The sequence below is a fragment of the Leguminivora glycinivorella genome, chromosome 10, assembly GCF_023078275.1.
Source record: "Leguminivora glycinivorella isolate SPB_JAAS2020 chromosome 10, LegGlyc_1.1, whole genome shotgun sequence".
NCBI lineage: Eukaryota > Metazoa > Arthropoda > Insecta > Lepidoptera > Tortricidae > Leguminivora > Leguminivora glycinivorella.
This window is the reverse complement of record NC_062980.1, coordinates 5,979,469-5,996,965: the sequence shown is the minus strand read 5'-3', so window position 1 is coordinate 5,996,965 and position 17,497 is coordinate 5,979,469. Positions and strand designations below refer to the sequence as shown.

Here is a 17,497-nt window from a genome sequence, read left to right as displayed (position 1 = left end):
ATGTAATTGGAATCTTATGTAGGTACATGTGTCGTGTCGTGTCGTGTCACTTACGCTAAATTCAATTGCACTATCACCAACGATATTGGCAATTGAATAAAATAATGTGTAAATTAATAAATGACTAAGAAAATACATTTATTTAAAAAATACACTATGTTAGAGTTGAAAATTAATTGTTAGCATATTAGTAGGAACTACAACAATAACATGAAAACTAAAATTAAACCTAATGACTAAATGCGTTTTCACATTATCCGATCCGACATCGGATGTAGGACCGTTATCCCATACATTTAAGCCGCCATCTTTGATTTTTGCCTTTGATATCCTTCCGACATCCGATATCGGATCGGATAGTGTGAAAACGCACTAAAGCCTTTAACAGTAAATGCATTTCAATAATTTGTGTTAAAGTAGGTACCTAGATTATGTAGACACCTGTGGATGCACCAAACAATAACGCAGAGACGTATTTAAAAGAAATTCATGACTAAACTTTTAATTAGATATACTTAGGTCGATAAATCAATATGATGCAATAATGTACAATGAAAATCCTTACCAACAACGAAGCACTATAAAATAAAATAAAAAAGAAGGTAACAGGGTTAAAAACCGACAGGTACACCGTGACAGCGCGTTGTTATCACAGCACACCACTGATAACTGAGGTGTCAGGTCAAACGAGCAAACGGGGCGGCACCTGGGTACGCCTGATAAGAGCCGATAACGGGCTCTTAACCTTCTGTGGCACTAGAGTGAAACGATGTCACCGCTGAACTAGGGCCCAGTCGATTATATGATTATGATAGACTAAACAAAGTGGGGACAATATTTTTCAGTTTAAAGAAACCTGGCAGGCAAGCACGGTCGCGTGATAAACGATATAACGTCAAGCCGTCTTTTCCGCACTATTTTGTAAATGCGATAGGGACGCATCGATGTAGTAAAGTTTATCCAACTAGTGTGCTACGCCCGCTGTACGTCAAGTTCTGGTAGATTGTGATGTTACAAAGTACTCTAGTATAAAGTAGGTACTGTTTATAATTAACTACCTACTCACATTAAAAAAATGAATAATTTGTATTTTATTAATCAAATAATTATGTATTAAGTTGATGCTGCGTGACCCAACCGAAGTGACAAGAAAATACAGTCTGTCGCGCCACGCAGCAGCGCTATAGGAAGAGCCAAGAAAAACCACAGATGTAGGTATAACACAAAACAAATCTGAGAGATGGCGTTTATTTAAGCACTCCAATATAGTTAACTTACCCTATTCTTGATATACAATAAAAGCATAAAAAAGTATCAAACACATCTGATAAAATATGTATAGGTTCCCTTTTGATGTATTAGACAAAACTAAAGTCCAAGAAACCTTTTACTACATAACGAATTGCCGATTTTAATCAGACTAACCTTATCGTCATCGTCTGTCGAACTAAACTGACATATTCATCGTGACATCTAATTTCGAAATATTACTTTCCTGTCTAAACTCCTTATCCATACTAATATTATAAATGGGAAAGTGTGTGTGTCTGTTTGTTTTCCCCTCACTAGCTCGGAAACACGTGTTTTGTCCTTTAATACCAGCGGGCAAAAACGCATTTTATCCACTAGTGGGTAAAGTAATTTGACCTTGAATAAAGTCAAATTAACTGCTTTAAAATTGATAAAAGTAGGTGAATCTAGTAATAAAGATGATTTACCACCTGTGGAACTACTGGAAGCAGTGATAATAGTTATTTGTTATAATGGGGGCAAAGTTGTATTTTAACGCCGAGTATGGAATTGAAAAACAAGCAAGTAAAAGGATTCTATAGTTGAACCACGAGCGAAGCGAGTGGTTCGAGAATAGAATCCTGAACATGCGAGTTTTTTAACACACGAGAAGTAAAATACATTTGCACCCGAGTGTAACACAAAACTTTTCCCCTCACTATAGCGAGGAAACTACAATGCAAAAAAATGCGTTTGTCACTGCTTCCAGTAGTTCCACAGGTGGTAAATCATCTTTATTACTAGATTCACCTACTTTTATCAATTTTAAAGCAGTTAATTTGACTTTATTCAAGGTCAAATTACTTTACCCACTAGTGGATAAAATGCGTTTTTGCCCGCTGGTATTAAAGGACAAAACACGTGTTTCCGAGCTAGTGAGGGGAAACGCATTTTTTTGCGTTGTAATTTCCGGGTTAAGCATCGTGACGCGGTACGATATCAAACGAAGACCAAGGTGAAATAGACTAACAAGTATTAGTTACCTAAGTAGGGATCCTAATGGCATCACGGAACTGTCTTTTAATCGATTTAAACATTATGTAAAGCGTATACTGATCTTTAAAGCCTACTATAGCACACAAGACTACCATGAATGATGAAACACCGTGGGATACAAGTATTGCTGAAAACAATTAATAATACGAGTTATTAAAATGATGATATTGATAATTCAATGTATTTTTATACAATATTTTTTTGACATTTAGAATTTATTCTAGAAGTTTTTAGACTAGTATTTTTTATATAATTTAGATTGATATCATTTTATTAATTCAATTTAGTTTTAAAACATTGTTTATTGCACCAATAAATTGCTCTGATATTTAGAATAAGATGAATATTGTAAATTGTTGACAATTTAAAAGTGCTTATTGTAAGCCTATTTGAATAAAGAATATTTTGACTTGGCTTGATTTGACTTGATCTATACTAGAGGAAAAGGGATTAATATCGTTATCTCTTTCTAGCAAACAGCTTTATCCCTATAAATAAAATTTGCAAGTGTAGTCTTGCATTTTATGGCCGCTGTACACATATGGCCAACGGTTCCACCAACCCTTTGTGAAACCCCTTGGCCAAGATAAGAGCCGCTGTTTACACATTGGCGAACCAATCACTTGGCATTGGCTCTTCATGAAAGATGGATGTGGAATGGAAAAGTCTAGGAAATTCTAGGTCATAGACGTTATCAGAAAAATTTGATTAAAAAATAATAACCCCGTAGTAAAACTAAATTATTTGAAATATTAACAATTTTTTGAATATTCTGATAACAACATTTATCTTTTTTAGGAAATACATTAAACATTTGCAAGGTTATTTTATTTCCTAAAATCTACACTATTATTGGCATAGATAAACTTATTATTTTCGTAAATATTTCACTACTGTCCTCTCTGACGGCTGACGACCAACTGAATGAAGCGCCAACGTGTAAACGCAGTTGGCCATTGGCGCCAAGATCCTTTGATGTGTGGACAAAAAACCGACACCAATCGGTTGGCCGGCAAGCGCAAGCGCCAACTGCCAACTTACGGCCAAGTAGCCCTCTACACGATTGGCCAAGGGGGTTGGTGGAACCGTTGGCCATATGTGTACAGCGGCCATTAAATAAGACATTATTAATTTTCGTTCGCAGAACGGTTATCCGCTGTCAGACACACGACCGGTCACGGCATCGTGACTTCTGATAAGGCGATAACAGCGATAGTGTAAGGGCAATGGAAGAAGGCAGTAGGTTACCTGTACATAGGAAATTGTTACTGCGTTTTCGTTCAGAAAACAGGTTAGTGGCGGACAAAGGAAAACGCGCGAAAAGTGAACATAAAGATTTATTGTGGAGTTTGCGTCATCGGCGGAGTTGTCATTTTTCAATTCGTGATGTTGTAGCCAATGAGTTGTATCCGGTCTCGGGTAGGTATTTCAGTCACTGAAGGGCTTGGTTTTTTTCTCTTTAATTTTTAGAATCAGGGGGCGGATTCGTTCAATAATATCTCCACTACTAGCGATTTAAATTCTACTAACAGAATCGAAAACGAGTGGTCATTATCACTAGTTTTAAAATTAGGGTCATTCCATTGTGACGGGTGGGACATTTATACTCTTTTTTGCCTACATTTTGCTTTATTTCTGCCAAACGGCAACAATTAGCGTATTAAATATGACATTATCAATTACTTGAATAATCAATGCGTACTGTACCATCAAAAAAAATATGAAAATGTCATTATTATTATGAGAAATTGATGGTATAAGAAGTGTGACGGGTGGGACTTCAAAGTGCCTCTCCTCTCCGACTTGACTTACACAATTCGCAATTGGTAAGAAACTACGAAACTTTTGTTAAACAACCATTTTTTATTTAATTCCTGATATTATATAGATTAGGTATTAGTATAATTTACGCAAATAACTCGTAAAACAAAAATAATTTTGCTTCTCAATGCTTGTGACGGGTGGGACAGCGCTTTGTGACGGGTGGGACGAGTAACATTTGAGTATACAAATATATGAAAAATATAAAGACAGTTCGTTTGTATTTACTTTAAATCAGCTCTTTTATTAATTATTTAATGTTACAAGTAATAATTTCAATAGTTTTCTTAGAGCATTAAACCAAAAAAAATATTTTTTCAACTTGAATTTTTAAAGGTTCAGAAAATTGTCAAACCTTGTCAAACAGTCTATTACCACATACTTTTATCAGTGGGTCAGAAATAATGTCAAAAATTTTACCAGTTTTAATGAAAAAGACTTCTTCCTGACTCATAGGCCTCATTGCATTCATTGTGTTCTAAAAAGTAATACCACAACCGAATTAAGCAATATTAGACATATAATTTGCTTTAATATAACCCAATTAGGTTTAACTAAACTTAAAAGAAGGATTTTATACTCATTAACTCAAGTTTTATCAGATAACCCATTTTGCTCACCCGTCACTGTGACGGGTGGGACCTACTTTGAAAAGCGTTAAAAGTATACTTTTATTCACAAGAGCAACGCGTTTTTTAGCTAAAATAACCAACCTCAACCTAATTGTTACTTTCACAAAGTAAGACATCAAGAGTTTAGATACTTTTAGGGTAAACAAGAAAAAACTTTGTTTTATTGTGACGGGCGGGACGTGAGTTACGCATTGTGTAGACGCCCAATAAATCCTAACCATGAAACTTAATTTAAATTTACTTGCCACTGGTTTAAACAGCTTTAAATATATTTTCTTTTACACATATCACTTTCTCCATAATGTTTATTAAAAGCGCGAAATAGCGCTGCCAACTTAGGGTATATATATGCCACCTTAGACAACTGGTGCTAGGGGTACGTTTGGACACATATAAAATGCAAAAAAATGTCATAAAAAGGAAAAACTCATTGATTCATAAAATTAGGCATAATGTTCTATTCTCTAGATGTAGATTAAAATGTAAATTAAGTTATTTAATTTTTATGCCTGTGGTGTCGGTTTCGCTGGAATGACCCATTACTAGGCGTCCTTTTTCAATAATAGCATTATAGTATTTTATGCAACTGGTGGTTAAAAGAGGTCAAAAAAGGTGAGTGGCGTGGGTAACAATTTGAGGCGAAGCCGAAAATTGTTAATAAAGACGCCACGAGCATTTTTTGACTCAGTTAATCACCGTTGCATACAATACTTTTTCTACGACCAAACACTTATTTTGAAAGAAAATTATAAATTCAACAAATACCTACTTTCAGTCATCTTAGTTATCTAGTGGACCGCCTACCATTTTGAATATGCAGTTTGAGTGCAAACATGAAAATAAAACTGTCTATGGTATGGTTCTTTGAAGCCTGGCCACTAAGACGAATCGAGCCGAGTTGAATCGAGTTCTCATACATTTGAATGCGATTCGACGCGTCGCCAATGAACGCAGCAGAAAACGAAGGAGTCTCGACTCTGCGAATTGGTTTGTTAAGTTGGTAGCAATGTATTTACTGAACTTTAACAGCTATATCGTGCTACTGCTACTAAATGTTTTCAGGGTATAGACTAGATAGACTTGTCCTGACATCTTTTATGTAGGGTTTTAAAGTTCTATGCACGACCTTGTAACTCACGAATAACAGTACGGGAGTAGAAAAAGGTTTTTTCCACAGACTTTCGAACGGCGAATTCGTGCGATCGAAATTCAAAAATCGATCCCCAGGCCGCCTGGCTAAGGTACAAGTAGGATACAAGTTTGCAGGTAGATATTATTTAAAATACAATACAATACAATACTCTTTATTGCACACCTCACATAGTTTACAAGTAATACACAAGAAACAAAACAAATTAAACAGAGGTAACAACAGGCGGTCTTATGATTATGATCATACTTAAGAGGATATACGGTAGCGAAAATGCTAAAATGGAAAGGAGCCCCCCTTTCAACTTGGGAATTTTAGTTAAATATACAAGTGTTATTAACTATATTTATCGAAAAAAAATTGTCCATTAAGAACAACTCAGTCAAAAGATATTTCAAAAAAATCTTTAAAATCGAGGTTCCGCTCTCGACTCTTTCCTCCTTCAAAACTTAATCAATCGGAACGAAATTTGAGAATGTGACCTATGCGCTACGGTCTACACTTTTCTAATTTATTTTGAATAATAAGGGTGAGAAAGATAAAGTTAACTATTTATTATAGTAACTACGTATTTACTTGCAGGAGTCATATTATGATTTCTATATCGCGATCGGTGATTATGTATCTACTTATTGACTAGTGTAAATAATTGTAGATGTCAATTTTGTACAGTCAACGATCATATTTTTTACATTTGACTGTACTGACTACACAGCTGATGGTGATGATTTACAGTTTTCATATAACAGGTATCGACTCATGGAAAAATTCTTTCTTAAAGAGTGATTTCGACAATACTCTGTCGATATTATTAACCCCAACAAATATGATTCAAAGGTTATAAAATAAGCCAAGACTGACATGAGGAGTGTAGCCACGAGCGGCAGTTGGCAGGCACCTGCTTTGGGCTAATTCCGTCGCGAGGTCGTGACCTGTCGCCCCGCGACGCACCATACTGAACGGAACGAGCGTGTGAAGAAGTCTTAAGACGATACAGGAGGGGTCAATCTCCATACAAACGTTCTCGACTATTTCCTCCCTGGTTTATGAAGATAAAGCAATGATTTTTTCAACACAGATTATTATTATTTTTATCTGTGTCGGAATGTTTCGATTTCTTTGATATTCTTATTTTTTAGGACGCTAGAGCCCATCAAAAATTTCAAAAAACATGTGGTATTCAAAATTGGTAACAATTAGCCAAAAAAACTTAACGGTCCGACACAATTATTTCATTGTTATTCGGATTCTCAAATTTCGTTACGATTAATTAAGTTTTGAAGGAGGAAACAGTCGAGAGCCGAACCTCGATTTTAAAGATTTTTTCGCAATATCTTTTAACTGAGTTGTTCTGAATGCAATTTTTTTTTTCGATAAATCTAGTTAATAATAATAAATAAATAAACACCAGTATATTTAACTAAAATTCCCAAATTGAAAGGGGGTTCCTTTCCATTTTAGCATTTTCGCTCCTGTAGCGTCTTAATAATTATAAATACACATGATTAAATCTGTTATAGAAAATAGAGAAGGTATTCTTGGGCATTATATACTGATGAGTGGTGACCTCCTTTTTGTCAATCTAGGTACAAATTATACATATACCTAGGTTTCTTCAAATGAAATGCCCGTTTGTTGAGCATGTTACCTATTTAGCAGTTCTTGGAGCTTTGCATTTTCTTTTTATGTTGTGTACAGGTTCTTTTCCGGTAAATAAAAATTCTCATTATTTTATTTTTCAGTCTACAGTATTGTGTACTTTACAAATCTCGTTCATACAAGTATGATACGCGTTCAGCCGTTCACCTACACGAGCTACAGACTGTGTGCGTAGGAATCCGCTTCTTTCATATATTTGATCGCCAGCGTCCGAGATGTGATTACATAGTTAAAAGACAAATGTTTTGTGTGAAAACAGGAAAAACGTTCAATAGCGTCAATTTCCTATATTCTTCATTAGCGACCACCTACACTCTATTATTACGAATCTCTAAATAACTATTTCTTACGACAGCGACAACCAAATTGGCGCAAAACTATATACCTATTACGCCATCAAAACAAAACAGCCATAAGTTTTATCAATCATGAAGGCACTTATAACCTTACTCTTACAAGCACCTTAAACCTAATACTCATTATAAAAGGTGAATATACACCGTGGGCCTAAATAACCACGAAAGATTTTAACCACGCATTATTGATGTAAAAACAACCAAAAAATACATAATTATGACTTTCGTAATTTTTGAGAAAAAAAATTATAAACTGAAATAAATGTCATAAACAAAGAAAAAAATTATTTCAGTTTATAGTTAATAATAGTAGTGAGTCCACTAAAAAACAAAAATTAAAATATTTCCTATGAAAATAATTTAATTTGTTCTTAGAGTTTAGAGAAAAAAAATTGTTTTCGTACTCTCTGTACATTTTTGTTTTTAGAATACATAAATCATGGTCATTAGTCATCAGGTTTTTTGCAAAGTTTTTCTTGTTTTTGCTAATATCTGTCACTTAGTACAAGACTAGAAGCAAACCTAGGTTAAAAGTTAGGTTTAGTTTAGTTTTACTGTATTTCTATTTTTTCGATATTTAATGTTATGTTTATGTGGTAATAAAACCTTCTTTCATATTACAAGACTAACAAGACTAGAATAGGTACATAGTGATTTAAAAATCAGTCAAAAATGTATTTTTACCCGAGTTATATCGAAAAATAGTTTTAGAGGAAGAGAATAATCTCTGAATCTAAGCAAAATCCAGATATTTCATTATGACATTATAGTCTCTAAATGTGGTCAGGAATACATTGTTAAAATCATTCTGGTTATTCAGGCCCACGGTGTAAATAAAAACAAAGGTAGTTAAGTCTTTCTTCTTCTAAGTGTGAATATTACGTGCTCAGTGGATTTGGCGTTGCTCCATGTCTAGTGTATTTCAGGAGCCGATTCCTGAGGTCATGACCTAGCCACCTTCGGCCCAGCGCCCCCGCTTGCGCGGGAGTTGAACCACCGAACGGAACTTTGTACATGAGTGGTTAGAGTGGAAAATTGAATGAAGAGAGATATAATATAAAATGTAAGTGGATGGACACATGAAATTTCGAGTGTTTTATGGCTGATTACTAGGGATGTACCGACTAGTCGCCGACTAGTCGGGAAAGCCGACTATCCGGCCACATTCCTAGTCGGCGATTAGTCGGCGACTAGTCGGCAAAAAAGGCCGATTAGTCGGCACTTCATTAGTAATAGAAAACAGTACAAAACTAAATATCAGCTGAAAATTATGGTTGTATATGTACCTATTCGTAGGTAATTCCTTTCTTTGTCAAGACAACAAATATCTGTACCACATCTGTACCTACCTAGGATTATAGGTTTCATAGGCAGGATCACTATCCACTAAGCCAAGCCGGTTGTTCAAAATGGAAAATGTATATAAATATTGGCATGAACCTTAAAACCTGTAAAAATCATGAAAACCGCAAATGAAGAACCAAAAATGACATTCAAAATGTGAATTTAGTCGAAAATTATATTTTGGCCGACTTGCCGACTAGTCGGCCGACTAATCGGCCACCCAAGCGCCGACTAGTCGGTAGTCGGCCTAGTCGGCCAAATCAATAGTCGGTACATCCCTACTGATTACAGTTACAAATGTCGTCTTGTGTTGTGGCGCGTTAAGAGGATACGGTAGCGAAAATGCTAAAATGGAAAGGAGCCCCCCTTTCAACTTGGGAATTTTAGTTAAATATACAAGTGTTATTAACTAGATTTATCGAAAAAAAAATGTCCATTAAGAACAACTCACTCAAAAGATATTTAAAAAAAATCTTTATATCGAGGTTCCGATCTCGACTCTTTCCTCCTTCAAAACTTAATCAATCGGAACGAAATTTGAGAATCTGAATAACAATGAAATAATCTATGTCGGACCGTTTAGCTTTTTAGGTTAATTGTTACCAATCTTGAGAATGACACCTTTTTTGCGCCACAATGAAAAAGGCCGTTTTTGGAAATTTTTGATTGGCTCTAGAGTCTTTAAAAAACAGAATATCAAAAAAATCAATCGGTCCGACACAGATAAAAATAATAACAATCTGTGTTGAAAAAATCATTGCTCTATCTTCAAAAACCAGGGAGGAAATAGTTGAGAGCGTTTGTATGGAGAATTGTCCCCTACCGTATCGTCTTAATACAATACTTCATTTGGAAATGATTAACATTTTAATGTTAAATTACATTTTTCATTAAATTACACATAATTAGGTAATAGGTATATAAAAACGACTAATGTAATAATTATACACATGTAATTTATAGAGCTAACCAAATCGATTAGTTAGTACACAAATATTTTAATTATATGTACGGTGTAGGAGGCAAACGAGAAATCGCATCGCCTGATGATAAGGGATTATGAGATACATAGTAGTCAGAAATTCGCCTCCAAAGTATAATATCTCTATTAGCTCAGTACCTTACATGAGCGTATTCGTAATAAATATTAGCCTAATTTTCCAATGTTTTACTAAGTAATCGAGTAATCAATCCTATTCAGTGTTACAGAACAACACAACAATGCCTACCGTAACTGCGTTCGCGCTCATATTTTTCTTTTCTGCACACTTAGGTAACCGTGAACAATGGCACTGCTGAAACACTTGGGCTACAGTTTCAAAGGAACGAAGGCTTTCGCGCGAGCCAGTTGGCTATGAAAGTCATTCAGACTTGAAGTCGTGACGGAAAAGTTAAAGAACGGAGGAGGCTCTTTTTGAAGTCGGGTAAAAAGAGTGAATATGAAAGTGATGGTGGTATGTATATGTTTGTAAACGTTTATATTAGTTACTTATATTGTTAGATGATATTTGAAATAGAGATGGGCCGAATACGGACTTTGCCGAATACGAATATTCGGCCGAACATTCAGTTCAGCTGTTACCGAACCGAATATTCGGTTCCACCATATTTTAAATCCTGGCTTAGAGTTAAAAACTTTTCAATGGTTGGTAATTTTAATGTTCCTATAATTTAGTGCATAAGAAAATTATGGTTTTTTCCCCTCACTAGCTCGGAAACACGTGTTTTGTCATTTAATACCAGCGGGTAAAAACGCATTTTATCCACTAGTGGGTAAAGTATTTTGACCTTGAATATAGTCAAATTAACTGCTTTAAAATTGATAAAAGTAGGTGAATCTAGTAATGAAGATGATTTACCACCTGTGGAACTACTGGAAGCAGTGATAAACACATTTTTTGCGTTGTAGTTTCTTCGCTGTAGTGAGGGGAAAAGTTTTGTGTTACACTCGGGTGCAAATGTATTTTACTTCTCGTGTGTTAAAAAACAACTTTGCCCCCTTGTATAACAAATAACTATTTCACCACACCAACTGGTAAAAGCTTACTTTGTTATTCGAAAACATAATATCAAAATTACATTTTATCCACAAGAGTGCAAAGTAATTTCATACAAATTTTAACTTGACATCTTGACCTGGCTGGTAGAATTTACCTATAAAAGATGATCTTGAATAATAAATATTGAACTTTATAGATTTAATTTAGTTTGATGTTTTATAGTCAGTATTTTGTTCTTGTTGGTGTGGTGAAAAATTTTGTGTTTCACTCGGCGGTAAAGTTTGTTTAACCTTATATTAAATCTTTCGCTTGCTTGGGTATCAATGTTGGCACGTGCGGTTAAAATAACAACAGCTTTACCCCTCGTATAACAAATAACTATTGTAAGATTTGTAAGCAAGTTATCGAAATGTCACATAATTTTTAGATATTCATCATCGTCGCCCCCAGCCTCAGCTGGCAGCGCCGCCACAGTGACAGCGGGAGTAGCGAGGTAGACGACTCGCGGCAAACTCAAGAATACGACGACGACCAGCCCGACTACCGCTCCAGAAAAAAAGACAAATCCCGCTACGAAATCCACACGAACTCAGCCGAATTAGAAGCCTCCAACAAAAAGTACATCAAGCACTCCTCAAAACATTCCCGCCGGCGTTTAAAAAAACACACCAACGACCATTGCGAAAGCAACGAATGCGAACAGGTAGATCCGAACGCCGAACAACAGTCCGGCATAAGTCCCGGTAATCTAGTGTTTGTGCCCTACCCTTACCCTTTAGTAGTCCCACCACCGGTACCACCACCAATGTTGGTACCTCCAGGACTTCCAACTACTGTTAGTTCTATCACAACTTCCACTTCACCAACGAAAGATCACGAGGCTCTTAGGGCATTAAATAACCAGAAAATTGCAGAAATCGCAGATAAAGAAAATTATTGGGACCTGCTTAGGAGCTTGAAACACAGGCACGAATTGCCTTACGTGAAGAATGACTCCGGACCTATGAGGAGGTACTTATTAGATCGGCTGCTTTCGCATGTGAGGAATGTGAAAGATATCAACTCGGTATAGCATTAAAACGGAAAAGAATGAAACATACTTACATATTAGGTAGGTAATATAACTAATGGAACCCAGAAGCCGTCTTAACGTAGCTATCTGCCTAAGTTACCTAGACATGGTAAAAATGTGTAGCTTATAAAGCGTCTACAGTACTTTCAGTATTTTGTAGTAGATAACCAGTGAATGAATGCCTGTAATTTTTATACGTTTCATACATACCTATTGTCTGTGTACTATTTGAGTTTGCGGGTGTTAGTGTTATTTATAACACCCAAAATATGTACAGTTTATAATGAATAAAATATTTTATTTTAAAATATCTAAGCTTTGATCATGAAGATTCAAAATATCCTAGAATAATATACGACTTATTTGACGAACAAGCAAATTTGAAAAACAATTTCGGCATGCCGGCAGTTCGTGGACTATGCAGTTTTAATTAATTAGCTAGAATTAGTCCTAAATGAATACGACTTCAGTAACAAGAGAAACCCTACATTTTCAGTTGTATTCTGAATTGGACAATTAATGAACGCTTTCAGTAGCATTTAAATTTTGCAGTTAGGTACAACAACGAAACATTACAACGACTTTTGATATACAATAGTGACTATTACACCTGATAAGACCATTTTCAATACAAATCTATGCCTACCTAAACACTTAACGCCATTGTTTTACTCCAAACTCACTGAAAACACCACACAAAACACACCACAGACACTTTTAAACGTTATGACACTTATGACCCGTTAATCAGATCGATAAATTAATACGATATTTATCGTAATTCATGCAACACGGCATGTTCAGCGTGGTTTGACCTTTCAGAAGGCGGCGCGACTGCGCGCGCGACGCACGGGGTCACAAACGATGTATTTTTAGAGTTGAAAGTTCAAAATACGGCGGTTCACGCGTGTACGTATGTTTCCGGTGATACGTCTTGATTGGATCAGATTGTTTGATAAGGGCTGATTTCAATGATTGCTCAGTCTGTCTTAGTGTATTTTTTAACCGGCAGCTTCATTTATGGATTAAAATCAATCCATTAGGTTATGTAGAGCAGAGAATTTATCAGAATAAAAACATAAATTTTTTACTAAATCTGTCTGTAAAATGTAATGACAAGTAAACACGGTGTTTATATTGCAAATAAATCTACCATTTTTATATGCAGAGAAAGTATGTACCTAATCGGTAATTTAATTTGAATTTCTAAATCGTAGTAGGCAAATGAACAGTCACTGAAACTAAATTACTCAATGAAACATGAAAGATTGCTGATCACTTTTGCTCGTGATTAATTGTAGGCGTTTTGACATTAGCAGCTGCTTTACTATTCTGGAACACAGTGTGTTGTAATGTGTATCGATTTATATTAAGGAACGAGTTGCCTACTTTTTTAAAAACAAAATTATACCTATACAGAGTATATGTATAGTACACTAGTACACGGTGTGTAGGTAGCAGCACTAGCTGGAGTCCTTAATAAAGTGTTAATTTCCTCTTTTCGATATACTTAGGCGCCTAGACGAATCGTCAAACGTTCATGCTCCGTAGCATAAGTATCGATAGAGAAAACTATAATATGCTAACGTGAATCTTTGACCAAATTTACGCCCCTAGGTACGGTAGATGCTGGAAGAACCTTACGCGGTTTCTAGACCTACCCATGGCTTGACTGATTCCTCAATGACCTCTAACATCAATAATGTGATGGATTAAGCACTAAACAGTATCCAAGACTGCGGCGTTTACGCAAATAGCTACTTGGCTAGTAAGTACAATGCAAGAGCTGCAGCCGCGACCGCACAGCTCACCCACAATGGTTTAATCTTCTTCACTCTAAGTGCGTTTTCACATTATCCGATCCGATATCGGATGTAGGACCGATATCCCATACATAAAGCCACCACTTTGATTTTTGCCTTTGAAATCCTTCCGACATCATATCGTCACTACTTTGAAAAAATCTCGTATCTCACGCTGCTCCTCAAAGTTAAAACGCAGTAAGTCTATATGTATTCCATACATACTTACTACAATTTTCTTTTCATTAGCAGACGAAGATAAAAATTTTTTTAAAAGTAGTGACGATATATCGGATCGGGTAATGTGAAAACGAAGGCCTCAGTGGACACTCGGAGCGGAGCGTTTGATGGGGCGTGCAGCTGGGCAGGTAAACGCGCGTCCACTCTATGCAGTGTCAACTGAGGACAGTTGTATGAGCTTCAATTGTTTGACATGCACGCCGCACGTCCCGGTTTTCCGCCTTCCCGGCCTTACAATTAATAAGGAGTTACGGCTCAGCCACGACATCGGTCTAAGCGCGACAGCGGTGAGCGGCAGCCATACGTGCGAATGAAAAGTCCCATCGCTGTGTCTCGCTCCAATGTATGGCCGCCGCTCACCGCTGTCGCAATACGGTTAATTTTTACACTAACTAATATTTCAATTCACGTCCCAGCCACGACATTGGTCTAAACGCGACAGCGGTGAGCGGCAGCCATACGTGCGAATGGAAAGTCCCATCGCTGTGTCTCGCTCCAATGTATAGCCGCCGCTCACCGCTGTCGCGCTTAGACCAATGTCGTGGCTGAGCCGTTAGACCAATGTCGTGGCTGGGCCGTTAAGGCGCGCTAACCAATCTATGTAACTGGGCACAACATTCTCCGCGACTGATTAAAATCTTAAATATAACTAAAGAGTAGGTGTTCGCTCTAATTTGTATATTTCGGTATCGTCCATAGGGCACAGCCGGGTCACTCTATTTCGGGCATGTGGGACGACAATTTATTCAAAATGTTTTATTCGTTACGTCTTTTTAACTACAGTTTGTTGTATGCGAAAGCGTTGTTTATTTCTTTGTTTGTTCAGTTTAACAGCCGTCACAAAAGATGCAAAATAATGTAAAGTCAGAATTTACGAAAGATCTTCAAGTTACTTTGTGTTAACCTTAGACCTTTGGTAAGACGAAAATGACATAATTTAAAAAGTGGTATAATACACCCTGTTTTTATTGAATTCCGTTTACTTTAAGGGAAGGTTCTTTGGATCAAGTGCAATTAATTTCTCTAAGAAACTAGCGTCTTAACTCTTACGGTTATTGAGTTATTAAAAAAATAAAAATAATTACTGAACACGCATGTGACAGCCTTACCACTTCCTAATGTTTTTTGTTTTGACATGTGACGTCAATCACTTGACACTAACTTGAATATTATTCTTAAGGGTCTCTCACACTAATTAATTAATTTATTATGTATGTACCGATGAAAACAAATTTTTGGCGAATTTAACTAAAAGTGATATACAGCATGGTTCCTGATAACGAACCTAACGACGTGTCGAATTTAACGCAAAACAAAAAAACACGGTGTATAAAGACGGAATCAGTAGGTATGCATAGCCGAATGCACAAAAGATAACGAAACGCTCACTATAATATCTCTTTCGTAGCTATCTATCTCTATCGCTCTAACGTATTGGCACGACAGAGCCAGACTACATTTCTGCGGGCGGCGCCGGCGCAGCATCTCAGCTCTATCGATCTACGCCTGGCTAAATAAAATAACTAAATCCTTAGACTGTGATGTAGGCAATTTACTTAAAAGGAAATAATATACACTTACGGTCGATTGATAAAGTAATTCGCGTGTTTTACTGCCTTCTCTCACGTTCTCATCCCTTATCATTTCATCATCATCATCATCCTCCTTGCGTTATCCCGGCATTTGCCACGGCTCCTTCCATGAGGCTCATTCCCATGAGTATGGCTCCGCCTGGGGTCCGCTTTGACAACGGCATCCCTTATCATTTCATATCGTATGGCAATTCGCTTTTAGACATTTTATATTATTCACAGGTAATATCTAGCGCAGCGTATATTCAGCTACGTAACATAATTATAAATTCAATTAAAACGTGTGTTATATTTTACCTATTACCAATTTTATTCCGCGTGCTATCGAAACGTCAGACCTGACATTTTTAAGTACTTAGTTGGTAACAGTGCCGAACCTTCATGGTTTAAAAAGCATAAAGGTTTAATTAGATATATAGAATGCACAAAAATTATGATATCAATCAAAGACAATATATACCGGGACTGAATAAGCCCATACAAAAAGTGTACCCTTGAAATGTATGGGCCTTTTAGGGATAAATCTAGATGGCGCTGTTTCGCAGCCTGGAAGTGGCAAAAATCATATTTTCCCCAAATATTTTTGCGCGTATTTATTTTTAATAAAAACAAATGACATATTTCTTTATTTTAATATCATGCTATCACGTGAATACACATTTTGAAAAAATAAATTTGTAGGCATCATGGGGTATACCTAATATAATATTGTATAATGTATTTAATATAATTTTAGTAGATAATATTTATTTACAAAAAGATAGTTACAAATATTACAAATACCAAATACGTATCAAAGCATCAACAAAAAAGGGAAATTTATGAAGTGGAGGAAGGATTGGGTAGGGCTGTGCCATCATTTAAGCCAAAGAAGTTTTTGAACGTGTTAAATTTGTATCGCGTACCCCGGATACACATGCTTGTAGCACGGATTATTGAAATTGTAATTTTTGATCTTAGCCAACCCATGACCACGCTGAGGGATCTGTCCCATCGTTCGGCGATTGCTTCACCCAGATGTTTCACAAAGGCAGACATTTGAGGTGCGAAGATACCATCAACGGATGTTACGAGGGGGGTAAATGTTGCATGTCGTTTTTCGCATGGGAGCAGATATTTTCGTTTTTTTTCTTCTTCGGCGGATTGAAGTATTGTTGCTACCGGACGTGAGATGTAAGAGGGAGCGTCAGTGTCTACGACACGGATATCAAATAACGCCTCCCTCTGTGCATCCCAAACGCCGCGGCAGCAAAGGTCTCCTCGAAGTCCGCAGTCGCCTTCCGTGATGACGGGCTCCTTTACTACGTTTCCCCAGGCGTGCTGGCAAAGCTCACAGAATAGGTCTCTAATTTAATAGGTGGCGCTAAAATATTGAGGTACGATTCTTAGTATGAAGACTGTCAATCCTATATAAATCATCTTTGATTTCAATTCAATAGGTAAAGTCGGGTATCATTTTGTTTTAAACTTTTCAATTTTCGATGACAACAAACAAACTTTGTATTCAAAATGTCTTTAATTTCAATTGTAACTCATCAAATAC

At 36.4% G+C, this 17,497-nt stretch overlaps 2 protein-coding genes across 2 annotated transcripts in view; one reads left to right on the top strand and one right to left on the bottom strand.

Moving 5' to 3' along the window:
* Positions 1 to 13,081, bottom strand: part of LOC125230119 — a 512,573-nt gene extending 499,492 nt beyond the window's left edge. Inside the window, exon 1 of the mRNA XM_048135148.1 lies at positions 12,967 to 13,081. The gene's annotated coding sequence lies outside the window, so the exon portion shown is untranslated. The remainder of the gene's footprint in view (positions 1 to 12,966) is intronic.
* On the top strand, positions 8,795 to 12,561 carry LOC125230129. The gene is made up of 3 exons (XM_048135163.1): positions 8,795 to 8,967; positions 10,522 to 10,702; positions 11,676 to 12,561. The coding sequence occupies exons 2-3, from the start codon at positions 10,688 to 10,690 to the stop codon at positions 12,318 to 12,320; spliced, it is 660 nt and encodes a 219-aa protein (XP_047991120.1). The 5' UTR covers positions 8,795 to 8,967; positions 10,522 to 10,687; the 3' UTR covers positions 12,321 to 12,561.
* Positions 13,082 to 17,497: the final 4,416 nt, after the last annotated feature.